The sequence below is a fragment of the Zootoca vivipara genome, chromosome 7, assembly GCF_965207765.1.
Source record: "Zootoca vivipara chromosome 7, rZooViv2.hap1.1, whole genome shotgun sequence".
Classification (NCBI taxonomy): Eukaryota; Metazoa; Chordata; class Lepidosauria; order Squamata; family Lacertidae; genus Zootoca; species Zootoca vivipara.
This window is the reverse complement of record NC_142590.1, coordinates 74517883-74545035: the sequence shown is the minus strand read 5'-3', so window position 1 is coordinate 74545035 and position 27153 is coordinate 74517883. Positions and strand designations below refer to the sequence as shown.

The 27153-nt window shown below is 41.2% G+C and overlaps 2 protein-coding genes across 3 annotated transcripts; one reads left to right on the top strand and one right to left on the bottom strand.

The window, feature by feature from the left end:
• Positions 1-1294: 1294 nt before the first annotated feature.
• On the top strand, positions 1295-11027 carry TTPAL (alpha tocopherol transfer protein like). Of its 2 annotated transcripts, none has more exons than XM_035122589.3 (5): positions 1295-1448; positions 3744-4198; positions 6028-6221; positions 6754-6864; positions 8471-11027. In XM_035122589.3, the coding sequence occupies exons 2-5, from the start codon at positions 3760-3762 to the stop codon at positions 8744-8746; spliced, it is 1020 nt and encodes a 339-aa protein (XP_034978480.1). In that variant the 5' UTR covers positions 1295-1448; positions 3744-3759; the 3' UTR covers positions 8747-11027. The 2 variants fall into 2 exon arrangements, with proteins under 2 accessions (XP_034978480.1, XP_088529622.1); XM_088673496.1 differs by having other exon boundaries at positions 1424-1524.
• Positions 11028-11315: 288 nt separating this feature from the next.
• On the bottom strand, positions 11316-23530 carry SERINC3 (serine incorporator 3). Its single transcript, XM_035122587.3, has 10 exons — positions 23347-23530; positions 19577-19738; positions 18567-18727; positions 17794-17873; positions 16689-16826; positions 15888-16057; positions 14938-15028; positions 14404-14587; positions 13618-13842; positions 11316-12129 (listed from the first exon to the last, which is right to left on the bottom strand). Exons 1-10 carry the CDS (start codon positions 23383-23385, stop codon positions 11991-11993), a joined length of 1389 nt encoding a protein of 462 aa, XP_034978478.1. The 5' UTR covers positions 23386-23530; the 3' UTR covers positions 11316-11990.
• Positions 23531-27153: the final 3623 nt, after the last annotated feature.

The following is a 27153-nucleotide window of genomic DNA, read 5'->3' as shown; positions in this document are numbered from 1 at the left end:
AAAGGTGGAATGTCACAGTAAACTGGCTATTCTGCTAAAGAGCACTTAAATTCTTTATGCATATTGTCTCTAGCAAAATGACATTGCAGGAAAGCTCTCATATGATGAAACTGCACATTAATATGTTGGTAGAAAAACCAGAAAAAGTGTATTTTGTAAAATATGCTTCATGTAATGTGAGATAATCCACTACAGTACAACTATTTCACAATCTGAAATGTAGTAGTTAATTTTTAAAAATAAATAAATTGTAGTGACCTGACACAGGACAGCCCCATCGAAGATGATAACAGTGGCTACTCAGACCTTGTTTCTGGTTGCGAAGGGGGGCCCCCATAACAGTTCAAGCTTCAGTTGCCAAGGGGGTCAAGTAAATAAAAAAAATACTTAACTAACTGAGGTTCTCCCCCCCCCCCCAACATAAATCCTGGCTACGCCCATGCTTCAGTACCCCAAAATTGTACGTCTGCCACTGGCTCCAGATGTTTCACATCACAATCTGATGGACCAGATGTTCTGGAGTTGTAGCCCAAAACAACTGGGTTGGAAGGTTGGAGAAGAATGCTTTAAGGAGTAATGAAAACAAGCACTGAGCCTTAATGTAACAGTTGGCTAGTTCCGTTACCTAATCCTTTTTTAAAAAAACCCTGCAAACAATCTCATCTCTCTCTCTGTGCGTGTGTGTGTACACAATTTCAGTTGCAGCAGAGTAGTCATAAGAAGTTATTTGTAAAGAGAATCTTCCTTATGCATGACACCTACGAGTCCAAGCATATTGCATGATTACATTGGCCAATAAATTATTCTATTCTATTCTATTCTGATTACATTAAAAGACTTGGGTTATATTTTTAAGGCAGAGCAGGTGAGGGGATTTCAAAGCCCTGCCGCAGAATCCGGACAACATATACAGTATAACCCTGCCCGTATATTAACTTTTTAAAGGTGCTAAGTACAAAGATGAGCAAACACACCAAAAGTGCCCTGGAGGAGTCTTTCCTGAATTGCCCTTTGGCCCGTTTCTTTTCTGCTTTTTAAAAATAAATAAATAGAAAGAAAGCACGGTCATTTCACAGCACTGAGATCCTTTTTTTAAAAAAAGACAAAACCCTACCTCTTCTTTAACTCTACCTTATTAGAGCTTAGATTCCCGTCCTTTCCTCTACCCTCCCTGACCCTGCGCAAGGTGGATTCTAAGCCCTGACATCGGGAACCGGAATTAGGGCTCCGAACCAACAGACCGCGGCCCTTTGCTCCGCAACTGCACCGCCTTCAAGGAATTCCGCGCATGCCCAGTCACACCCTGGTTTATCCTCCGCCCACCCTCGCGTTCTTAGGTTAACTCAGGGCGGGCCGAGGTTTGTGACGTCACCCGAGTGCTTCCGGGTCGCGAGCGGGTTTTCTTCCTGGAAAGTGTCCCTTCAGTTTCAAGTGGAGCTGGAGCTGCGGTGAGCGGACGGGGAGACCCGGGAGGGCGGGCGGGCGGGAGATGCCGGCGTCTGCTTTCCGGCTGCCCCTCCTGAGGTGGGAGCCCGGGAAGGCCTGGCGGGCGGTGGCCGGGCTCCAGCCGAGGACTTGCGCTGCCTCCTGGGCGTCGCTTCGGCAAAAGCCGCGCGTGGTTTCCCAGGGAACGAGTCTTCCAAGGGTTACTCGTGAGGAGGGAGAGTTTTTCTTCCCTGGGGCGGGGGAAAGACCGCCCTGCGAAACTGGCAGGCGACTCAAGACGGGTAACTTGCCCGGATCCAGCCTGGGTCACGTTCGTTAGTTCCATTGAAACATATAGGGCATGGGAGCCGCTCTTCGCTTCATTTTTGCTTTCGGTGGGATAGTGGGCTGGATCCAGCCTGATGTGTACGAAATTGGGAGGGGCGATGTGCTTTCAGAGAAGGTGGCGGTGGGCACGCCGTACATCTAAACAGTGCCGGATTTACGTACTGTACAAGCTAAACAAGCTGTAGCTTAGGGCCCCACTCTTGGGGGCTCCCAAAAAAATTAAAGGGGAAAAAACTCCTGGATGTACATTTCCAAAATATAAGATAAAAAACAAAATAAAACCTACATACAGCAACAGTGTTTTGTGCTGTGCATGGACCTATTAGGTCCATAAATTACCATATCGCATGTATTCAACACAAAGAAACGGCAACAATTTGTTGTTGACAAAGGACAGCTGGACATATAAAGGGCCCCATTACCTTCAATGGCTTAGAGCCTCATCAAACCTAAATCCGGCCCTGGTGTGGATCCAGCCTGATGTCTACGAAATTGGGAGGAGTGATGTGCTTTCAAAGAAGGTGGCGGTGGACACGCCATGCATGTAAAGCAGCAACACCTACCCACCCCAAGAAAAAGAACATTGGGGGCTGTACTTTTTTACTCCTCAGAGAGCTACAGTTCCCAGATTCTTTAAGGTGCGAGTGCTTTAGATATACACGGCTGGTAAGATTAATAGGGGGAAACACCATAACCTGTGAGTTATGGTGGGTATATGGCACCTAAATGCTCAGCGGAAGCATAGCTCTGTTTGACTCCTGGATTCTGGGATTCAGTGTGAGAGGGTTGCTGCCTGCATATCCCATAGCTGCCAAGTTTTCCCTTTTCTTGCGAGGAAGCCTATTCAGCATAAGGGAAAATCCCTTAAAAAAAGGGATAACTTGGCAGCTATGATATCCTTGCTTGTGGGCTTCCAGGAAATGTCTGGTTGGCTACTATGAAAAACAGGATAATGAACTTGATGGACCGTTGGTTTCTTCTGGCAGGGTTTGTCTTGTGTTTTTATGGGGGACTGATGTAACATGCAGTTGTAATTCTGCCTTTTTCCTCACCTGTCTTTCCCCCCTGTCAGCTCATAACCTTAGGTTTGACAAGTTTTAACACTTCACGTTATCAAGGAATAGTTACAGCTTTGGCCCCCAGCACAATAACAATAGATTTGTCCATAAATTTTGGCATGATACTCATAGGTGGCCATTGCATACTGCTCTTAAATAGCACATGCTTTCCCTTTCTCTCCTGCATCAGGGATGTTTGGTTTAATGTGTTGTCCGAACCCAGGCTCATATTTTGTCTCGCTCAAGATGAACCATGAGAAGACTGCTGTTGTGCTGTGCTCAGGTCCTTCTTGTGGGCTTCCCATAGGCATCTGGTCGGTTACTGTGAAAACAGGACTACATGGCTTCATCCAGCAGGCTCTTCTTGTGTTCTTAAGAATTGTAAACCATGAACAAGATTACAGCTCATCCTTTGTCTGAATGAGACAAACTATGAGTTTAGGTTCCTATAACACGCTAAACCCTCAGCAGTAAATCTGAGCAGTAAATCTCCTCTCCAAGAGTTCACACACTCATGTGTTTGCATTAAGCGATAGTTTGGCTTACCATTCGTGCAAATTGAGTTCTGCATCACTTTCAGAATATTGCAGCTCTTAGTGGAAGTTGAAATGAAACCTTATATGCAAATTTAAGAGGTAGGTGATATCTAACAGTATCTTGTTATAAGCAATGTGCAGTTATACTGGGGTAGGTGGAGCTATTCCTTTACAAACATTGCTCTGAATCAGAGCTGACTAAAGAATATTTCAGAGTGATTCCTAAGCCCAAATAAAACCAATAAATAGGTGTTTTATTTTGCAATTCTTAAGATTTATATGGAAGACTAGGTAGATTCTTCTGACCACTTTTCAGTCCTAGGTGCTAAGTTTGTTCATAGTATTGTGTTGTTGTTGTTTTTTATCTTCCTTGCAGATTTCCCCACTAACCAATGTCAGGAAATGGTGATGGCACCAATACAAGTCCCTCTGTGGGATCTCTGTCAGAGATTGAGGTCCTGCCAGATCAGCCAAAGTATGTGTGCTCATTGTCCGCTGAGCTTGTTGCCAAGGCACGTGAAGAGCTGCAGGAAAAACCTGAGTGGCGGCTTCGAGATGTTCAAGCCCTCAGAGACATGGTGTGCAAAGACTATCCTAACCTGGGAACATGTTTAGACGACGCTTTCTTGCTCAGGTTCCTTAGAGCCCGGAAGTTTGATTATGATCGGGCACTTCAGCTTCTTGTGAACTATCACTGCTGTAGGAGGAGTTGGCCTGAAGTTTTTACTAACCTGAAACCATCTGCTATAAAGCCTGCCTTAGAGTCTGGTTTTGTCACTGTGCTTTCTCATTTAGATACTGAAGGACGCCATGTTGTTTGCATTCGCCCAGGTATATTTTTAATACTCCCCCTCCTTTGGTTAATTGTTTAGGATTGCTTCTTGTGTCTTGCTACCAAAATCTATTTTTTTTTAAAGATACAAATATTTCATTTGATGCTGATGCTTTCTTTCCCCTATTACTAATACTGTAGTACTGCATAACCCAGTGAAATGCTATTAATGACTTGGGAACTGTATCATTAATTCACGTACTTCAGGGAGTTCAGTTTCCAGAACACATTTTTATTTGTAAATTCTGTATGAGGAGATGGGTTGTTGTTGTTGTTGTTGTTGTTGTTGTTGTTGTACTTGTTGCTATATAATTTCTAGAGGGCTGAAATCCTACATTTCCTTTAGTTCCTTCCTGGCTTTACATAAATATTTACTTTTTCTTCTTGTTCCCACCAGTCTTTTAAAGTAACACTTTAAATTGTTATTTAAATCTGAATTGTACATAGGAGACAGAATATGTTTTCAATGCTAATATGGTGTGTTGTAACATAATATTTGAGCTAACAAAAACAAACATCCTCAGTAATGCATGCAGTATTTTCAGGCATATATTATCATTAAGGAAATCACCAAAAATATTTCAAATTACAGTTGTGAGCTAAAGCACACTGGCGCAGACATATCTTTGAAAGAAACTCAATTTTGAGTAGGCCTGCCTTAAACAGACCATAAAGGAGTATGATATTTTTGATCTCTAATGGAATGGTTTGGACCAGGCATCCCCAAACTGTGGCCCTCCAGATGTTTTGGCCTACAACTCCCATGATCCCTAGCTAACAGGACCAGTGGTCAGGGATGATGGGAATTGTGGTCCAAAACATCTGGAGGGCCAAAGTTTGGGGGTGCCTGGTTTGAACAGTGTACTGCTGAAGAAAGTAATTGAGATTTATTTGTCCCTGATTGGTTAAGCTACTGTTGTTATGTTTTGGGTCCAATTCATTGACTTAGGAGAAAAGATGTGGTGACGACAGTTTTGTGGATCGAGGCTGACAATTTGGCCTCTTAGTAGTTTAAACCTCCAGTCAGCTTGTCCTGACCTTTGGCCAACACCATGCATAGTGACAGCCCAGAGAGAAAACCAGGCAAGCCATTTTGGAACTCCCTGCCTGTTGAGATCAAGCAGGTGCCTTCACTGTGCCTGCAAAAAACATTCTTATTGGAGATAAACCTAGCCAGTTGTAATAATTTTAATCTGTTTAAGTATTTTAACTAATGTATGTTTTAAAATATGGTTGTGAATTGTTCTTGATTTTAATGTTTTATCTTTTTGTAAACTGTTTAGAGGTTTTTGGGGTTTTTTACACACAAGCCGTGTATAAATTTTATGAAATAAATAAATGATATAAATAATAAAATGTCCTACCCCCTTGCCCCATGACTCAAACTCACCTTTCTCCTTTAATATTGAGAGGGGTATAAGTAGATAGCCACAAAAGTTAGCAGTGGGTACGGTATGTAGATATTAAGTTTGTCTTATTACTTGCTCCAGTATCTCTATTCACTCAGTATTACATTTTTATTTTAAAATTGTTTCCATGGAATTTGAGAAATAAAAAAATACCATTAATGATAATGGGGTGGGTGGGAGAGAGATGAAATCATGAGGATACACAAACATAAATATTTTATTAATTTATTTATGAAAAGATCAGCTTCTTGAAGTATCCGGGGGGGCGGAGTGTTATTTAATGAAGAACTAATATGAGTTAGGACAGAGACTGTTAAAGGATGACTAACCATTTTAAGACAAAATAGAAAATTCAATTTTGAAATGTACTGTTCATTTATTCAGTTTTGCAACTTATCATCTCTGTCTTATAACCGTAGACAGATGGATCCCAAGTAACTACCCAATTACTGAAAATATTCGTGCCATATACTTAACATTAGAAAAGCTCATTCAGTCTGAAGAGACCCAGGTGAATGGAATTGTTATCCTTGCAGACTACAAAGGAGTCGGCTTATCTAAGGCATCTCATTTTGGTCCCTTTATAGGCAAAAAAGTGATTGGAATTCTTCAGGTAAGATCTGAATCTATAAAGGGGGAAAATAATTATATAACCAACAAATATTAAAAGCCATTTTCACTTGACACAGCTGCTTATGGAATTGGGTGGGTTTCAACAAAGGAGTGGAATATCTTTGTGAGTATAGTTTATCTTTGAAGCAGTCTTCATTTTCAATTGAAAGAAACCTGGATTTTAATTATAAGAGATTCTTATGAAGATTCATGTAATCTTCTCTTAAAATATTATATTTCACCTTGGATAAGATGTGTGTGTACTTTAAAGTGTTACCTTGTGGTGTCCTCTCAAGGAAAAATGAACAGCACACATTTGTGTTATAATCTTCACAAATATATATATAAAATGAATCTTCACAAATGTGCATGCTGCCTACAAATCTTTCGTAAGGAGTTATTTTTGTTCCATTGTGAGTTCATACATCAGTAAATAAAATATGTGTTTTTGAAAACTGGTAAAAGCTATTCATATAGTAACCAGTATTTATAAACCTGACTGGTATTGTGTTGTTGTTGTTGTTTTGTTTTAGGATGGCTTTCCTATTAGAATAAAAGCTGTCAATATTATAAATGAACCTCGAATATTCAAGGGCATTTTTGCCATCATCAAACCCTTTCTAAAAGAAAAAATAGCAAATCGGGTAAGTGGCTATTTTTATTTATTTATTTATTTATTCATTCATTCATTCATTCATTCATTTAAAGCATTTTAATCTTGCTTGTCAGCTGAAAATGCTGCCAGAGCAGCTTACATAACATCAGTAAACACAAGACAACCCTCGCCCCAAAGGCTTACAATCCAGAAGACACAACAAAAGTGGCTAATATTGCAGACAGGCTGCTGTTCATTCATAGAGGTCAGACTAGCAAGTTGCATGTATCTGTAGTGTAATTGTGACCAATGGAATTCTACTTGGCATAGCTGGAAGGGGCCTCCTCTCTCTTCTCCCACCTTGCACAGCTTACAATGGCAGAGGAGTAGTGGTTGTTGCAACCAGGTGGGTAGAGAAAGCATATTGTATATAGAAGTGTGCCTCTGAACACCAGTGGTTGAGCATCATGGGCAGAGCAAGACTGTGCTCGTGTCTTTGTTCTGGGCTTTCCTTGGGCATCTGGTTAGCCAGTGTTAAAACAGAAAGCTGGGGTACATGGGACATCTGGTGCAGCTGCCTGGCCCTTTTTAACTCCTGTCTTTTGGAAATAATGAGGGCGAGCTTAAAAGCAAGTTTTTGTTTAGGATTGCCATGTGTAGTAGCTAGCATTGTGTCAGAACTCATTGATCTTCAGTGAGTATCTCTTCTAATGCTGAGATTTTTAAAAAAATAAGTCACAAACACTCACCCTCCAGGTTTATTGTGAACTCAGCCACATTCATGTCTCCTCACTCTATTCCATCCCCTGGACACAAACGTGTATCACAGTTCTTCCTGAGCACAACTTTGCTTAATTTTGGGAGCTTCCCCCTAATGAAGATGGCCACCAGGGGATGTGAATTCTGTATGGAAGTAGGTACACATTAATTTCAGGCTACCTTGCTTCTGTGCCCATATTTTTGCCTACAGCACACATCTTATTTTACTTGTTATTTTGTATTATATTTACTGTTTTTAATTAGGTTTTGTAATTTTGGACTATGCGGAATGCTTTATCTGAGTGGATGTAGCTACCGCGTAATTTCGTCGTTCCCGCAAGGGGACAATGACAATAAAGATATCTTATCTTATCTTATCTTTTTGCCCATCCCAGAATATGGTGCTGTGGGCAGGGCTGGGGAGAAAACAGGATACTGCTGGAGCCCAGTGCTATTGATACAGTTTTGGCAAATCTTAGTTTTGGAACCCTCTGCCTTCCTGTGCAGCGGTCGTACTGTTTTTAGATTTTTCAAATTCCAAATGGTCCCCCTTCATCCAGTAGAAGTAATGCATCAGCTTATCCATAAAGCTCACTGACATGTATAGCTAGTAAAAGACTTATAGTGGTTTGAAGGAACCAGCCATTTAAATGTGCAACAAGGATTACAGGTGTAGAAATGTATGTGAATTGTTATTTAATTTGTTTCCTGCCATTCGCCAGCAGGCCCCAGGGTGGGTCACAATTTAATATTGGGATCAACCTGATCTCTTGTTGCCAGTTATTTGAATACACAATGTGAATTATACTCTAAATTCCTTGAAATTGATGTATCACGGTTATTTCAAGAATACGGTATCAGAGTGTTGTTGAAACTTCTGGGTTTTTCTTTTTCAGTTTTTTCTTCATGGGTCAGACTTGAACTCTCTTCATCACAACCTTCCACCCTGGATCCTACCTGAAGAATATGGGGGCACTGCAGGGAAACTGAATATCTCTGCCTGGAATGAGCTGCTTCTGGCCTCAGAGGATGACTTCCTGTATGACGCTTCTCTTCTGGCTCCCTCCAGTGACTCTTCTCCTCTTGACCCATTACTGAGTGGGGAGATTGATGAGAAGCAATGTGATGACTCTTTGCGAAGCTTGAAAACGCAACTCTATTCCTGCTATTAACATAGCAGTTAAAGCTTCCAAAAGGTCACCTTCCTGTTTACAAAGGGATTGTGAACTCTGCCTTGTTCTTAGGTAGACTGTAGCCTAGGGGTAGAGACAGCTGAGGGAGGCACTTTACATTGGAACCAAAGCAAATGAAAAAGTGGAAGCCATGGAGCAAGGTGAAGTTCTACCGCAATCCAGGAGAAGGGTGCAGTTTTGAGGCACCATAAACGTTGCGGTTTCTTGACCCTTTGCAAACAGTAGCATCTCCTAAGATTAAACGTGTCATGTGACTTAAGGAACGTTGTTAACGCCAAGGTTTTAAGCACAATTATTTGGAAGTAAGTTGCTCCGAAATTAATGAGACCTGCTTCCAAATGAGCAAGTTTAGGGTCAAAGTGCTAGGCTTTCTCCGGCTGAAAAGAGCTAAAATGGCCAACAGTTTTGACAAAGCGGAAGTATCATAACGCATTATACTGACTTTCCCTAGAGAAGCAAGAAATAATATTGGTTGTGTGATATAATGGTAGCTGTTTTACAGCAGGCTAGTTTCTAGGAGTAAATGTTGGGCTGCCATTCTGATACACTTTGGTTTGACATGCTCTATCGCTATCATTATTCAGTTATTTCCACATATAAGCATATTCTCTTCTTTTGTAGGGAGTGTGTTGCCACTGAGATGCAAACCGTAGACTTGAATCTTGCAGACAGGGTTTGCAAATGTAGTGGGTATCATTAAAACCACTGAAATCAATGAAAGCACATGTTCACTCTGCCTAATAGAAAGCGTTAAAGAATCTGTACACCGTTTTTATGCCCATACTTGAATTTGTACCAGGACCAACTGAAAGGGACAGGTAATTCTGCTTACTAGCCTAGCTGCCAGTTAATACCCTGCCTTAGTTATAGAATTCTATTACCATAGGTCTTGGGGGTGTAATACAGAAACTGTCATACCGGTAGTTGTAGATGTCTGTCCAGTAAAGCAAGGATGCTTGTTTAGACGTGTTTATTTCTGAGTGTCTCTGTAAACCAAATGGACAGGGTATTTTACAAGCACAATTTCTGTTTTGTAAATGTGACTATTTTCCGTTCAGTGTGTGTGTGGGGGGGGGAGTTATCAGTTGGACCTCAGTGCTAAATTGGCTTCCTTTTACAAAGGTCACTTTCCGTCCACCCTTCATGGTTGTCCTTGTTAATGTGCATTAGTGCTTTATGTCTTCCTTTTATTCGTGGCTTATCTCATGTGTGTTTGGTCTTGGAGTTATGTACGCAACATCCTCTTCTTTCATAGTCTTGAGTTGTAGATTAACTTAGGTATTTGTGACATCCAGCACTTCAGCCTGAAACCTTTGTGGAGATTGAATTGACTCCTGTTTCATGTTTAGAGGGTGGCAGGTCAAGACTTATTACCACCTCATCTTTTAGCACTTTCTTAGACGGTTGGAACTATTTGCGGGGGCTTTTACTTAGTGCCAACAACAGACCAGAAACTGGTGCTTATTGTAAATATGAGATAAGGTCTTCAGCTGGTGGACTTTCTGTATTGTTAGTGCCAAACTTGTATTTCCCCTCACAAAAAAAAGCCTAACCATCTGCCTCTGTATTGCCAAAAGGTGAAGCAATTTTGTATGAACTAGAGGCCCCATTGACTATACTGTGTGGTATATGTTATCAAAATAGGCCATGATAGGCATTTGAAACAGGTTTTATTATAATTACTCAAAGCTTTTTACAACTCATCTTTTAATTTAAACTGTTTCTCTAAGTTTGGGGCAAATTAAACAGCTAACATAGTGTTACAGAAGTTAAAGTTCAGGTATTATGTCTATACTAATGCACTAATTTTTCAAGTGGAGATACTAGCAGCTAATATATCTAATGTCTCCTTGACCTTTATTTAAGAAATTATTTGGTCGTATCGAAACAGTACCAGGCCTTAAGAAAGAGACATTGGTAACCTACCACAATTGTCAAATTGCCTTTAAGTCTAACAGAAAATGAAAGATACTTGAATTTATACTGTGGGCTTGACAGGCACTGTTAAAATTTTTGAGGTTTTTTCCAGAATAGTAGTCGAAGTGCTTTATTTCTACTGTTCCGTCAGTCGGTTTTTACATCTTGCTAAGTACAGTAAATTGTTTCAGTATTTGTTTTGCCTTTTGCTGTATTTAGAAGTCAGGTGTTTGGTTACATTATACACCTGTGAGAATTTATTTTTATATTGCATTTTATAAAAGGAATAGTTTAATTGTAACTTTATGCATGAGTGGATATTAAACCATCTACCTTAAAGCAACCTCGTTATTACAAGACAATATTTGCTTCCTCATTGAATCAATTTTAAATTCCAAGTGTATCAGTAAATACAAATAACACAATGGGATTTGACTGCCTTCTGAAGCCACAAAGGATTCAACAAGGTATGTGAAATGAGGGGATTAAGTTTTTTTTAAAGCAGCTGAGGGAGAGAACAACTGATCTTCCATTCTGTGGTGCTCATTACCCCAATTTCCAGACATGAATTGATTTTTCTGATTACAGGATTTTTCATACCTCTACCCAAAATAAAAAGACACGGAACAGGTAATTTTAATCAAACATGTTTACAGTGCAAATGCCAAGACTGACAAAACGATGCACTGGCTTTTACTCACATTGCACATATTAGACAAAAAAGCACTTCAAATTATTTTAATATAATTTAATTAAAGCATAGTAGATACTTCATTTGGAATTAACTGACAAATACTAAAGTTCAGTAGAACTTTTCTATAAAATTGGTCTACAGTGATCCAAAAATTGCTAACTTGAACTTCCCATACTACATAACATGCTGCTCCATTGAGAAAAACAGATTCTGTATGTTAAAACACCATTAAACATGTTTTCTTGAAGTGGAATGTACACCTGCAGTATGGCTTTCACTTCCATATACTGAAGCATTAGAATAACTTTAAAATATATTACTTTAAGCTCAAGCTATTTTTCTTTCAATTCGGTTGTTTACACCACTGGCTTTTACGATACCAAACAGCACAGCTGTAGTAGACTAATGGTAAAGCTAGCTTTCATTTAAACATATCAAAATGTACAGAGTTTAGATTTTTGCATCAAGCATTATACAAGTTAGCAGCTTTCTATTCATCTGTATATGTTGCAGGAGAGATGGCTGGAGCCTTGGCTCCAAGAAGCGATACAGACCATTTGGCTTTCAGCAGAGAGGAACTTCATGTTTTTATGCTTTCAGAGAAATTATCGTTTAATTGAAGTCCCGATTAGGAAGGACAAGAGGTGCCACTAAGGTCCAGAGATAGAGGAGGAGACAAACCCAGCTGGAAGAGATCTTCACCCAGACAGCTGGCCATTTGCTTGTCAGAGTTTTGAATTCGGCATCAGGGCTGTGGAATGAATAAATGGTAAAAATGAATTAAGTCATAAAGCCTAATTTATTCATGCAGGAAACTAGGGTTTAGGGTGACTAACAGGCCCATTGTAACAATGTCTACTCAGAAGTCCCATGAAAGCAACTATGTTTCTTCCTGCCAGTGCCCGAGCGGGGTAGCAGTTGACGAGATGTCATGCAGTTTGAAGCTTAATGAGTTAATAGTCAGAATTGTATACAGTGGTGCCTCGACTTACGAATTTAATCCGTTCCGAAGGCACCTTCATAGGTTGAAAAATTCGTAAGTCGAAAAGCGCCATTGGAAACGCGATTTCCCATAGGGATGCATTGGAAACGGAGAAATTCGCAAGTTGAAAAAACCCTATCTAAAACAGGCCACGGTTTCCGTTCGGATGTCGAGTAATTTGTAAGCGCGCGGCCATTTGCCCCATTTATAAGTCGAAAAATTTGGTTGTCAAGACATTGGTAAGTCGAGGTACCACTGTATTAAGAGTGGCTTAATGGGAAAAACAAAGAGAGATATACAACAAGATATATGCATCAGACTGGAGCAGGTACAGTCATACCTCATGTTACAGACACTTCAGGTTACATGTTTTCGGGTTGCGGACTGCGGGAAACCCGGAAGTACCGGAACGGGCTACTTCTGGATTTCGCCAATCGCGCATGCGCAGAAGCGCCAAGTTGCACCGGTGCTGGCGCAGATGTGGAGCTTCAGGATGTGAATGCTGAGGGTTGCAGACATGCCTCCGTCACGGATTACGTCCGCAACCCGAGGTTCCACTGTACTATGCCACTACCTTTATTTCAAACTTAATTTGGCTATGCACATTATCTATTGTATGCTCAGGAATTCTGGAGACAGTGATAATTCTCTTAATTCCCAGGATCAGCAAGGCTGGGAGATGAGATTACTAATAAACTTTGATACTTACAAATTCATCTTTAATTATGAACAATAAAAAGGGCTCAGATACACCAAGTTCCTATCCTACTTTATAGAGATGCACATCCTACAATTTTGATACAGAAGCAGAACTAGAAGCAGCATGTTAAAGCACACGTTATGAGCTGGAAACTTCTGGCTTAACTCACTGGGTGACTTTAGATAAGCCACACATGGGAGTAACAGTGACTTTCATTATAAAGCTGTTGCAAGATTACAGAGAAGGTAAGTAAAGCTCTCGGCATTAAAACAGTCAAAGAATACTATTATTCAGTAATTGTGAAAGATCAGATATTTTCCCTTGCATCTCTAGGCAAGACTATCTGAAAGCCTGGGAGGATACTGCCAGTCAGTGTACACAATACTGAGCAACATGGACTAATGTCCAACTTTGCATAAGGCAGATTCCCTAGGTTCCCATATTTTAAGAAAGTAAAATTAAAACAGTTAATATCTGAAATGATTGTGATAACCTAACTGTACTTGTCAGCAACAATATTATACTATTTGATGAAATCTCGACTAGGCTATTCTTACCTGTACCAATTAGTAAGAGTCATCATGATATACAGGGAGGCAAGAAAGAGCATGAAGTGGAAGAAGGCATAACTATACTGGACACCATCCTTTTCATTATCTGGGACCCGGCGAATTTCTCCATCTTCTACATCGCTACCAGTTCCGGTAGTATCATCCAACATGACGCTGTCACTTGTCGACAGAGTCAGTTTGCTCACTTGACTGTTGTTGGAAGATCGGATACTGCAAAGCAGTCCAAGGAAGAGGATGTTAAATGTTAGTTGAAATCTACCAGAAAATGGTTTAGCCTTATTCAAAGTGCCCAAGAATACCTGAGTCTGTGAGTATGTAATGCAATTCTACCACAGATGCTAAGTAGACCTGGCTATGTAAGCTGCTTGGAAACGAGACTGCTGGGAAACATATAATCTGCTTTCAGCTCTTGGAGGAGGAATTAATTAAAAGTGTAAAAAATACATTAAAAATCCTCAGAACGGGTGGGAAAACTATGGCCTTTTAGAAATGGATGGACTACAACTCTCAACTTTCTTGTCCACCAGCCATGCTGGGAAGAGATAAAAAATCATGGAATTCAGTTACAGTTGAAGTCTAGCGCAAATACTTTATTAATAGCATAAGATGCCCTATTTATTGCTCCAACAATTTGATGAAATCTGCATAACTATGTTCAGTTAATGTTTCCCTTGATTCAAAACACAGCAGCTACCTGTTCATTATGCCTAAACCTGAGATGTGATTCTCAAGAATCTGCCTGAAGTTTTGAAACTAGAGATCAAATCTTACCTCGAATACAAGAGACAAAGTACAAAGACTGTAAGTCCAACAATGCTCTGTGCATCCCACCACTGCAGCTTTTGTGGTCCAGGTGTAGGAACAACAGGTTCAATAGCAGTTACATTTGCTGGGATGGAAGTAGGAGCAGCTATCTGGCTGATGATGTTCAGAAGACTTGGGTTACAGATGCGTTCTGGAAAATAAATTCCAGAGATTTATAAAATAGTGTTCACTCTCAGGAGTGCTTATAGCCTAGTAATATACCCAGGATCTCTTTGCTTGTCATACTGAAAATGCTCTACAAAAAATTCCTTCTAAGTAATTTGTTCTAATTCTTCCCCCATCATGAACTCACAAAGGATACATGATTTCCAGATGTGAAGTAGAAAGAATTAACCAAACTGTGCATCCCTTAGAAGCGTGCAGTCCCAATACACTGCAGTTCCTAATACACTCAAAGATTCAGTATATTTTTATTCCTTTGTAACTGTCTCCACTACCATTGTTTTGAAGGCACAATTATCTGCACTTATGAAAGCTTACCAGGCTCATTGGACATGGCTGACCAAGTGAGGTACATCGTGTAGAGAGTAATGATAGAAGACTGGAGAAGGCCAGAACGAGGCTGGTGTTCCTGTTTGAGACAAGCAAATTTTATATAACTGAATTGTACCTGAACTCCATGTTAGTTAGCCTTGACTGGAAATATTTCACTTTCACTACAACTTAAGGCTTCTGTACAGAGGGGAATACAGTAATACCTCGGGTTATGAACACGATCCGTTCCGGGTTGCAGTTCGTAACCCGAAAAGTTCGTAACCCGAACGCAACCCGAACCGCCATTTTGCGTATGCGCAAAGCGTGCGCACAGCTTCTGCGCATGACGTGCGTGCGGTAAAAAATACTTCCGGGTTTATGGAGTTCGTAACCCGAATTGTTCGCAACCCGAGGTGGTCGTAACCCGAGGTACGACTGTATGAAGCACAAGAACTACTTGGGGAACTGATGAGAAATATTTCAGTTTCCATGGGCAAGAGTTACTTTTCTCATGCCACCCCTACCCACATATATTATTTCATGTATTTTAGTACAGCCTCCAGACTCTTCTTTCAGTATCCAAATCTGTTTCTTGTAAGCAACTCTTCTATGAATGACTATGCAACCTTGCTAGTTGTGTTCCCCAGCCCTCACACAAAATGTCTGGTGTCATGTTGCGTCTCAATGCAGTCAACTAAACATTATACTGATCCTCAACTAGTTGTAGTTCAGTGGCACCAAAACAGTACATTACATGACCATCATTTACTCCAGCAATATCAACAAGTGTTATACAGCTTTACCAAAGGGTTTATAGTCTGTTTGGCTCCACTCAATCATCTACTCCTCCTGAGTATTTGCAAGATAAAAACCACATCCAAGTATATTTATACAAGCCCTAATAAGTCAGCCTAACCTATATCCCACACAATAATCCAATGCAGAATTCATCATACCTGGACTTTTGGAAGGACTGATGTGATTGACACAGCAATGCAGACAAGCATATTAAAACTGATGAAAAATTTGTTCTCAGTACAGGCATCAGGTTTTGTGTAGAAGACATAGAAGAGCACAACGGCAATAAAGGACAGGGTGTAGAAAAGGCCAGTACATGTCAACAGAGCTAAAGAAAAAGCACATTCCAACATTCAATTGTTAAATTACAATGCAGTTTTTCAAAAGATTATCAGAACACCTATTAAGACTCTGTTTCAAATTGGGAAATATTATCCCTCTCATCCAAAGGAATGGATATATTCCGCAGGGCTTGCATAATATAATACCATAAATTAATTATAAAGCATTTTCTTAGCTTATAAAGCATTTTCTTAGCTTATAAAGCATTTCCTTAGCTTATATGGTTGCCTTCACAACTTTTTACTAATAAACACATTTAATATTCAAAAGTTGTATACAATCACCCCAACATCTCACGTATTTTCTCCATAATGTAAGAAGAGCAGCTACCTGGTTTGCTCAGAGGCAGGTAAGACGTTGGCAAAGTTAAGATTTAAATGACATATCCTTCATTCCGAATGTCACAACTTCTTATGCAACACCCAATACATAACTTGCTACAGTGGTAGTATTTAAGCAACAATGTTTAGCAGATGTTGAGTGGATCCCATTTCTTTCACTAGGCACGAACTTGTTTTATCAACAATGCTGACACGTTGGCCAATAAACACAGAGCTTCATACTAAACTTCTTGCCTCTTGCTGATTTTTGCTACTTACTAGTTAAACGGCACTTACCAGCATACCAGCATTTGGAGTTTCCCTCTTCCATTCGTTCAACCCAGGATTCATTCCAGGAGTGCGCAAAATCAACAAGCAGTACCAGCTGGATTAAAATGAAGCAGAAGGCGCCACAAGTGCCAATAGCAAACAATGCTAGAAAGAAAAGGAGGATGTTATAATCAACCTCTTAACTTTTGACAACTTCTGGGTGAAAATATTTAAAGGAAGTTACAGAGCCTTTGGGTGGAATTCAGCATCTTGCTATGATGAATGTTTCCTCCCCACAAGCATTTCAGCTTGCCTGACAGAACCACCCCCCCTCTGCCCTCTGTACACTATACTTGGTGTTATCCTGACCCCCTCCGAGTCAATTTTGGGTAACGGGCACACAGGGCAAAAGGAGGAAAGTCCTGTTGTGTACGCTTTGGCTTACAGGGCTCATTAGGTGAACCTAGCCCTTTATCTACTAGGTGAGTGGGCAAGTGTATAAAGGTAAAGGTAAAGGGACCCCTGACCATTAGGTCCAGTCGTGACCGACTCTGGGGTTGCGCGCTCATCTCACATTATTGGCCGAGGGAGCCGGCGTATAGCTTCCAGGTCATGTGGCCAGCATGACAAAGCCGCTTCTGGCAAACCAGAGCAGCACATGGAAACGCCGTTTACCTTCCCGCTATAGCGGTTCCTATTTATCTACTTGCATTTTTTTGATGTGCTTTCGAACTGCTAGGTTGGCAGGAGCTGGGACCAAGCAACGGGAGCTCACCCCGTCACAGGGATTCGAACCGCCGACCTTCTGATCAGCAAGCCCTAGGCTCAGTGGTTTAGCCCACAGCGCCACCTGGGTCCCTCTTATACGCTCTTAAAAACTTAAAAACTTTTGCATTTAATAACGTAAAAACTTTTGCATTTAATAACCCCCAGCTCTTCATGAACCCGATTCTATTAAAAAGAACAGTTCAGCAAAATACGAGCTGTCACCATAGTTGTGACTACTCTGGGAACTTCTAAGTCACCCCCCTGGGACATGAGCACAACTGAATCAACTCTTAATAAGACACTTTATTGAATACCAAATGCTTCACTTAATAGCAACAGCTAAGGGAAATCCATCAATGCTTGCCTGTTGTGAAAGGTCCTTCTGGAATGTAAAATGCTCCAACCATGATGCCAACAATGGCAGCTATTTTGAAGAACCAAAACCTGTTTTTTTATTTAAAAAAAAGAACAATGATTAGAATAAATTCTCTTAAGCTAACAAAACCAAGCACCTTTAAGGGATGTGCCAAAGTATTATAAAGAGAGGTGGTCACTTATATGCCTGCATAGTTACTTGGGTTGCAATCCTAATCTCACTTAGCTAAAAGGAAGCCCCATGTCTACTTCAAGAGATTCATGACGTATTGTCTTTTTTGATACTGTACGTTTCGCCTGCTCCTGGTAAATAACCCCCTGGTGATCCCTTCCTAGAGACCCTAACCTAGGGGTGAGAACATGGTTCCAGATCTCCAGCAAGGCCTGCCTGCCTGCTCCATCTCACAGGAAAATGGGGAAGCACCCAGGAGCCAAGGACTGATGAGCCCAAAATGGAAGTGTTAGGTTAACACCTCACAGGGAAGCCCCATCAAAATCGCCCACTTAATGCCTAGTATCCAGTGAACATAAAGCCCACCCTGCCCCACAAATGCTAGAATAGATTTAACTGGACTTTGCTGTTAGTCTATGAGTATCTTTTTTATAAGTAGAAGCTAGTGGTTATACCTCTATTTCGCCTCACGGGGGCACTAGCTCCCACTCAGTAAAACATGAACATAATTCAATTGGCCATTTTCTAAGCTTATGAGTTTGACGCTCTGGGCAGAGGAAATAAGAGACCAGTCCACATTCCCAACCTACCCATTATGTACAGGAGCCCTTGGATCTTTACTTGATTTCACTTTTATCATGATTAGTGAGAAGAGAAAGAAAAACACTGCCATGGCAAAACTGACTCGGTAGACTGCTCTGTATCCAACCAATTCTTCACAGTGAACCAACTTATCACAAAATCCAGGCACCTGAAAGAAGAGAGCAACAAATGCCAAGATCTTTCACAGCTGAAGCAAACTTTGAAGGCACCGTACAAAATAATAACAACACACCATTTTACTGAACTTTCGGCATATGCTTCCATTGCTCAACAAGATTTGAAATGCTAATGAAAAAAGAAATCTGATGTTCTCTTTGCACTACCAACTGGGTGGCCCACTTTATAGTATTTTGGGGCTTCATAAAGCCCACAAACTACACATAAATCACCCTGTGTTATGGTAGACAGACTAGAAGTTTCATAACTCCTCAGGAGGTTGTGGACTCTCCTTCATTGAAGGTTTTAAAGCAGAGGTTGGATGTCCATCAGTCATGATGCTTTAGTTGGGATTCCTGCATTGCAAGGGGTTGGAATAGGTGACCCTTCCAACTTTTAATGCTGTGACATACGTAATACAAACTCATCTTTAATTGAACACAATAAAGGAGGATCAGCTGAAGGCCCCAGGGCCCCCAATCACCAACATGCAAAAGAGGTACACACCTAAGCAGGGAAAGACTACTATTGCAGCAAACCAGAGAATCCTAGTGAAATAGCATTTGAAGAGAGATTGCATAAGGCGGCTGACTGAAGCTTAGCAAAAAAAACCTAAAGATCTTCAGCTTATACATTGAACATTCTTCCGATATTAGCTGAGATAGGACACTGGAATATGAGCCCAGTCAAACAATCTACTTGCCCTTCCCTTCTTACAGCAAGAGTCTGATGAAAATACTATCATCTTGTATTTCAGTCTCTGTTGCATGCCATTTGATATGTAGGTGAATCTGTGCACCGTGACTTGTGTTACAAACACAGTCACAAGAAGTCTCCGTACCTTTTTCAGCTGCACTTCCATTCCTGGTGCCAGCATGATACAAGCAACAAGAGTACTTAGTAGAAGCAAGAAGGCATAAATAAGCCGAGTCACCGTAGAGTTCTTGCTGTTGGGACAACAGCGACACAGCAAACATGATGCACCGCTGCACAGACATGGTATCTGTAAAATGGAAATGGAAATATTATCTTAAGCGTTAACGCTTACATACAAAGTACATACTGTGTATAGAGTCACATGAATCTAAAAGGTTAAAAAAAGGGTAAAGGACCCCAGTTAAAGGCGACTATGGGGTTGTGGCGCTCATCTCGCTTTCAGGCTCAGGGAGCCGGCATTTGACCAGATAGCTTCCTGGTCATGTAGCCAGCATGACTAAACTGCTTCTGGCGCAACGGAAACGCCGCTTACCTTCCCGCCACTGGAGTGCTTTCAAACTGCTAGGTTGGCAGGATCTGGGACAGAGCAACGGTAGCTCACCCTGTCATGACCCTCATGGGGATTCGAACTGCCGACTTTCCGATCAGGTTCGGTGGTTTAGACCACATAGCCACCCGCGTCCCACTAGATCTATGAATTTATCACCATCATGAATCTATCATCACCATATAAACCAGTATAGTTTTTAGAAAGCGAAAGAGTATATGGTTTAGCACTATGTCCAAATTGTGTATGTAAAAGAATCATAAACCACAACATGGTTCCTTAATGGCTGACAGATTTTCAGAATGGTTTGTGCCATTTCTCTACTGATAAACCATTCTCTAAATTTAAAATGGCTTTTCAAACTGTAGCTTTGTCAGATAGCGTTGTAGTTGGGGAACCAGCCAGAGCTAGAAAATGGTGCCCTTTGCTACTGACCCCATCTGCACACTGGATCAAGGAGCACCCCTAACGAGATGATTTGTAGAAAATTATTAGAGCCAAACAAAAATAAGATTGAAATATATTAAAATATTCTATAACAAGTCATATATCTGGGCTGTCACAAGAACATAAAGAAAACTCAAACTGGTTCATTCACAAATAAGCACTTTAAGCCTCGTGTTTCATAAAAAGATCAGTCAATGTCTGGCAGCCTTTTTGGCTGATTAAGAGGGGAAAAGTAGCCGCCAGTTCCAATTTAAATTGTTGATTATAGTTTATCCATCTTGTTTTATTCTGGAATGTGCTGTTTAACGTATATTTTATTGCTAACGTATATTTTATTTCCAGGCAGTGGAAAGCTGGCTGGAAATAAGCAAAGGCAGACCAGTGAACCATGCAGATACACTATGGGTTGCTACCTGAACAGATGAGTGCCTTCGTCTTACAGCAGCTTTTGAGTAAACTTATTTCTAGTGGCATGTTAACAGTTCTCACAGGTACATTAGAATACCCTAGCAGCCACTTTAAGAATCAATGAAGTGGATGCTGTAAAACTACTGTAGTGCATGTTTCTTGTTAGCTGCACAGGCCCACAATTCATGCCTCAGCTTCATGCACACACAGACACTGCACACTCCATTTACTCATGCCTGAAAACAAAGGAACACAATACCTTGCACATATGCACATAACTCTCTCTTGATAGGGACTAACTCCAAACTACTACTGGAAAAAGAAAAATAGGCAACTCAAACTGGTGGTGGCGAAGGTAACTCATTTCTACACTACTCTGAGAGGTCATGGAAATGCTGAGGAGTATCTCCGTACAACTTTCTGGTCTTTCAAGTGCATGGAACTGCTTTGCAAATGGATGACATCATTTCAGTTAATTATGAAACATTTGATAACTTGGCAGCACAAAAAAGCTTACTTTTATGTAATAAAAAGTCTTTGATTAATATTTGGTTGCACTCTGGAGGGAGTTATAGCTGCTATAACTCCAAGTTACAGCTGCTAATGTTAAGCTTCATGCCCTTTCTGATTACAAGAAATATGAAATCATCCTTTGTTCAATTGGCTATGACAGCTCTCCCTTATTTAAAGAGATGTTGCCTATTTACCATCACTTAATCTGAATTAAGCTTGCTTATTCTAAATACCTCAGTGCTACTGCAGATGAACACACATTCTGTATTCTGAACATACCATGGTTGTGCTAGTTTTTTTTAATAAAAAAATTATATATAAATTTAGGGTGATCTACTAAACCCATCCAAAACAGCCAAATGGGGCCAGACCAAGAATGTCGATTAAAAAAAAGGACAGTCACCCAATACTGGATTTGTAATACCTGCTTACACAGGAATAAGCTCATAGATAAATGATAGCTGTCGACATGCTGAGAAGGCTATGACTCAGCCACCACTTCCTGGCTGAGGAACTAACATCATTCCTAGAGATGAAATCACAGGTCCAGGGACAAGGAGAGGAAAGAGAACCACAGTCCAAATGATCTCTCCTTCCTTGACATAAAGACAAACAGTAGGCGAAAATAATTTAAAAAACACAGCGCCCTCCCCAATCCAATGTTTAGGACTGCCACCACTTCCAGAATTATTATTTTTTAAGCTATAGATAAGAAAAATTAAACCTATTCCAAAAAAGAGTGTAGTACTACTTTGTATACAGTACAGGAATGTAGCATATCAGAGGTTTTCAAACAGTAGCCTATGATTTTCTTGATACAACATGGGTGCAGACTAGCAGTTTCTCACTAAATAAAATACCAGGCTCCTTTAAGCAACCTAGTACAAGGATAGTGATAGCACTGCTTTTGATAATGAAGCTGGCACTGAGGGGGGGGGGCAGGGAATTCCTTTCTGTATCTTCAAACTTAATCCAAAAGCAAGGTGTGTGTTTGCTCTACAATGCAGAACAAATAGAAGTTTTATTAAGCCATCCACTGAAATCTGAGCAATTCTAAGGTATCCCACAAAAAAGAAGTTTGAGAACCGCTGACATATTACAAGAGTGAAAATCCAAATACCCTATCCTGTTTCCAAATTGATGTTAACCTGCCATTACTAGTTTTTGTTCATTTTTGTAATACTGGGGAAGCCCAGTATTGCAAAACGTCCTGGACCCTGTGATCATCATCTGAGGCCTTTTTTCGTGTACCTCCTCACCACAAGAGTTCTGGAGTGTGGCAACATAAGAATGGGATGCACCCACCCCTTATGGAATACTCTACAAGGAGGCTTGTCTGGTGCCTTCATGACATCTTTAGGATGACCAACATTCTATATGGCCTTATAAATATGTTGGTGGGAGGGGAAAGTGGTATTGGTTTGTTTTTGTTCTTATTGTGTATTTTGTGTGCTGAATTTTGTATCCTTATGTTGCGAACCACCTTGTGATCTTTGGAGGAAGAGTGGTATACAAATTCAAATAAATAAATAAATCTGAAGCGAAGAAAGACACAATTATACAAACGAAACGAAAACATATCTACACAGAGGCAAGCCTCAGTAAACTTGAGTGGGGCTTACTCGCGGCTAAAACGGGCATCGGAATGTGGTCTCAAGGTCCGTTTAGACTAGCAGCTACCAGGCAAGGGCTCTTGCGAGGCCCCAAACCTGGATAATGAGTTACTGTATTTGTCGCGGTATTTATAGAGGTATAGTGCTTGTAGACATGGAGGTTTCGCTTTGAACCCCAGAGCCGCAAAAGGCCACCTGGGAACGTCTGTCGAGCCCCCCCCCCGCCCCCAGCCTCCGTGGGAAACGGCGGCAACCCTAACACCCACTGGAGGTCGGAAACAGGGGGAAACGACGAGGCCTACTTCTCTCAATCCGGAAGCCGCCGCCCAACGTGGCCTACCCGACCTTTTCCCCACAGGTACTTACCCAGCTGGCCACGGAACAAACCCCTAGCACGGCCCCCATGGCGGCAGCGCAGCCCCTCCGCTCTCTGCTTTCTCCCGCGCGGGTACTTCCGGCTCACTCCGGCCCCTTCCTCTCCGGGCCTAGCGCTTCTGCCGCCGCCGTTGTTGTTGTTGGCTCTGTGGTCGCCGCCGCCACCCTTCCGGGCGGCGCTCATTGGCCGGGCTCCGCAGGCCCGGTCATCGGGGGTGGGGTCTGGGCAGCCGACCAATGGAGAGGCGAGGCCCAGCCTGTCGCGAGGCCGGAAAAGGGAAAAAACAAATCAAAACAAGAGAGGCGGGATGTGCGGCAGGGTTGGCGGTGACGCAATGACCATGATCGACGCTGATTGGCTATAAGGTTTATAAGGGACAAGCGTTTATTGTCAGCGGTTGGCCTATTAAAGAGCTTAGTCTCTTCGAGCGGGTGGGACGGAGGAGAAGCGTCATTTTCCCCTCACCTATCTTCAATGGGATTAGCCGTCGTTGGTGCGAACGGTTCCCTTGGCAACAGCCTCTTCAGAGCTTGCTTGCTGAATGGGCTGCGCCTGCAGGATGGTGTTACCTGGGACCAGGCACTTCTTTCGTCAGCTGCCTTGCTCTGCAGGCTTAATGTCGTTTATGCAGTTGCTCCTTAGCCTCAGTCAGTGTTGCTCAAAAGCAAAGTAAAATTTTAATCTGAAAAACCAAATAAATAAAATTTAAAATAGATAAATAAATAAAAAGTTGCTTTCACATTTCTGCTCACTTGTAATGCGATGCCCGGTGGCTTGTTCCCCATGGGGTACAGAAACCTTGAACTGATCTCTGCCCAAAGTGTGTCCAAAATTAGTTAACAACTTTTTTATTTATATAAAAGTGTGTTTGTGTTGCTAAGTTGTCAAACGTTTCATAAGTCACTAAAATGATGGCCTCAATTTGCAAGCAGTTTGTTAAGATATTTCATGCTGGTTTTTTAGCTAAACAGTTTTCCATTTTGAATTTCGTCCAGGGATAAATGTGGGTGGAGGAGTGAGCTGGCAAAATGTGTAGGTGCTGCAAGAAAACAACACCACCTTTGCATGCCGGAACAGTACTGAGTCCATAATAAACATTCATTTGCCAGTAAGTACCCTTTATGCCACCATAAGCTTGCATCTGCCTTTTGTGCTGTTCACCAGATAACTTCCATATGACTGGAATGTAATTCAGAAATATGTGCAGCTCAGTAAATCTTAAAAAATCTCCAGTACTGTTAAAGATCTTAGACCAAAAGGAAGTCAACACTTTTTGTGTCTGTGGTTACAATCCTTAGTTACAATCTCCTTTCTGTTATTGCTTGTACATATTATGTTGAGAGTCCTGAGATCCAACTATCCCTGGCAGGTGCTAAATAGTGGCTGATGATGTATGAAGGATACCCAGTTAAAGAACAGTGTGCCTCTAAAAAAAACATGTTCAAGTCGAGAAAATAGTTTTCAGCACCAGAAGAGTGTTAAGACAAAAATCTACTCTTCCTTTGTCCCTTAAACACCCTTCATATCATGCAACCTGCTTTAGAAAAGGGGGTATTCATTATAGTTTTGTTAAACTATTGGTAGTCAGAAGAAGCACCTTGTATAATCTATATTAAGGCCCAGCTAGTCCAGCATCCTGTTACCACAGTGACTAACCACATGCCTCTGGGCATATCTTATATGCAGAATTCATCATGCGAAAGGCTGGACTAGATGAATCCCAAACCGGAATTAAGATTGCCGGAAGAAATATCAACAACCTCAGATATGCAGATGACACAACCTTGATGGCAGAAAGTGAGGAGGAATTAAAGAACCTTTTAATGAGGGTGAAAGAGGAGAGCGCAAAATATGGTCTGAAGCTCAACATCAAAAAAACCAAGATCATGGCCACTGGTCCCATCACCTCCTGGCAAATAGAAGGGGAAGAAATGGAGGCAGTGAGAGATTTTACTTTCTTGGGCTCCTTGATCACTGCAGATGGTGACAGCAGTCACGAAATTAAAAGACGCCTGCTTCTTGGGAGAAAAGCAATGACAAACCTAGACAGCATCTTAAAAAGCAGACATCACCTTGCCGACAAAGGTCCGTATAGTTAAAGCTATGGTTTTCCCAGTAGTGATGTATGGAAGTGAGAGATGGACCACAAAGAAGGCTGATCGCCGAAGAATTGATGCTTTTGAATTATGGTGCTGGAGGAGACTCTTGAGAGTCCCATGGACTGCAAGAAGATCAAACCTATCCATTCTGAAGGAAATCAGCCCTGAGTGCTCACTGGAAGGACAGATCCTGAAGCTGAGGCTCCAATACTTTGGCCACCTCATGAGAATAGAAGACTCCCTGGAAAAGACCCTGATGTTGGGAAAGATGGAGGGCACAAGGAGAAGGGGAAGACAGAGGATGAGATGGTTGGACAGTGTTCTCGAAGCTACCAACATGAGTTTGACCAAACTGCGGGAGGAAGTGCAAGACAGGAGTGCCTGATGTGCTCTGGTCCATGGGGTCACAAAGAGTCAGACACGACTAAATGACTAAACAACATCAACAACATTGTTGTTATTATTCTGAAGAATTTAATTTCCTGATTATGCCACCAATAATATCATGGCACACCGATCAGAAACTGCAATGCTTCTAAAGTGATGTGAATTTGGATTTCTCAATAAAAATGCTGAATCCTGATGTCTCAGATGTTCCCGGCCAACTGTACATATCAATCGGACCATTTTGCCTCTTCCCATTTTTCCAATCTTAAGTTTGGAGTGCCTGGCGTGCTATGGTCCATGGGGTCATGAAGAGTCAGACACGACTAAACGACTAAACAACACAAGAAGCACCTTGAATAATCTATATTAAGGCCCAGCTAGTCCAGCATCCTGTTACCACATGCCTCTGGGAAGCCCAGAAGCAGGACCTGGGTGCAAAAGCACTGTTTCCCATGTGTGCTCTCCAACAACTGGTGTTTAGGGTCCCTCCAGATGACCTGGGTATTGAGCATTCATCCTGATTTGCTTGCACAAAGCCTATGCAGGTTAGATTATATCCAGTCTCTATCGAACATTTGTTATGATTCATTTGTGAGGCAGCTATATAATAATTATTCACTTACCATTAGCCATTGTTCATCCCACGCTTTCTGGTGCATTTTCCCATCACTTTGCAAACCACAGAAAGACCTATTCTTTTAAAAAGTGGGAAGTAGATAAATGGTGTTAAGAGGCCACCCACTGACATGTGAAAAACTACGCACATTCACAGAGCACTAAAGAGCTTCCACCCAGCAGTGACTACTGATATAAAATGGGTTATTTTTACTTACTGCATTTTCTGTAGTAAGGAAAAAATCCAAATTAAATGTAAAAAAGAAGTATGGGCTGACATTTTCATAACAAAATGACATGGATTCAAAAAGAAAAAGAAAAAAATCCAAATGGTTTAATAAATGCAATCAGATATGATTTGATATGAAGTTCACTCATGTCCTAGCTAAATGGTAGATACTATGGTTATCAAATTACAGAGCAGAAGCAAATATTAATGTGTTCAATGGAGCTTACTTCCAGAGAAGTGTGCATAAGATTTCCACTTTAGTCTTGACGAACAGCATGCTTGGAAAAGTGAAAGAGCTGTTCTGTCAAATGCTTGGAGGAAATGGCTATGCGGAAATGCCTCCAAAGATAACATCATCAGAGAACCTTCTAGTGGCTCTTTCCCAACAACACAAGGCATCCTGCTTCTGTTCTGCATCATCTCCAGCTGCACGTGTTTAAAAAGAGATAAGGATGAAATCAGCTTTC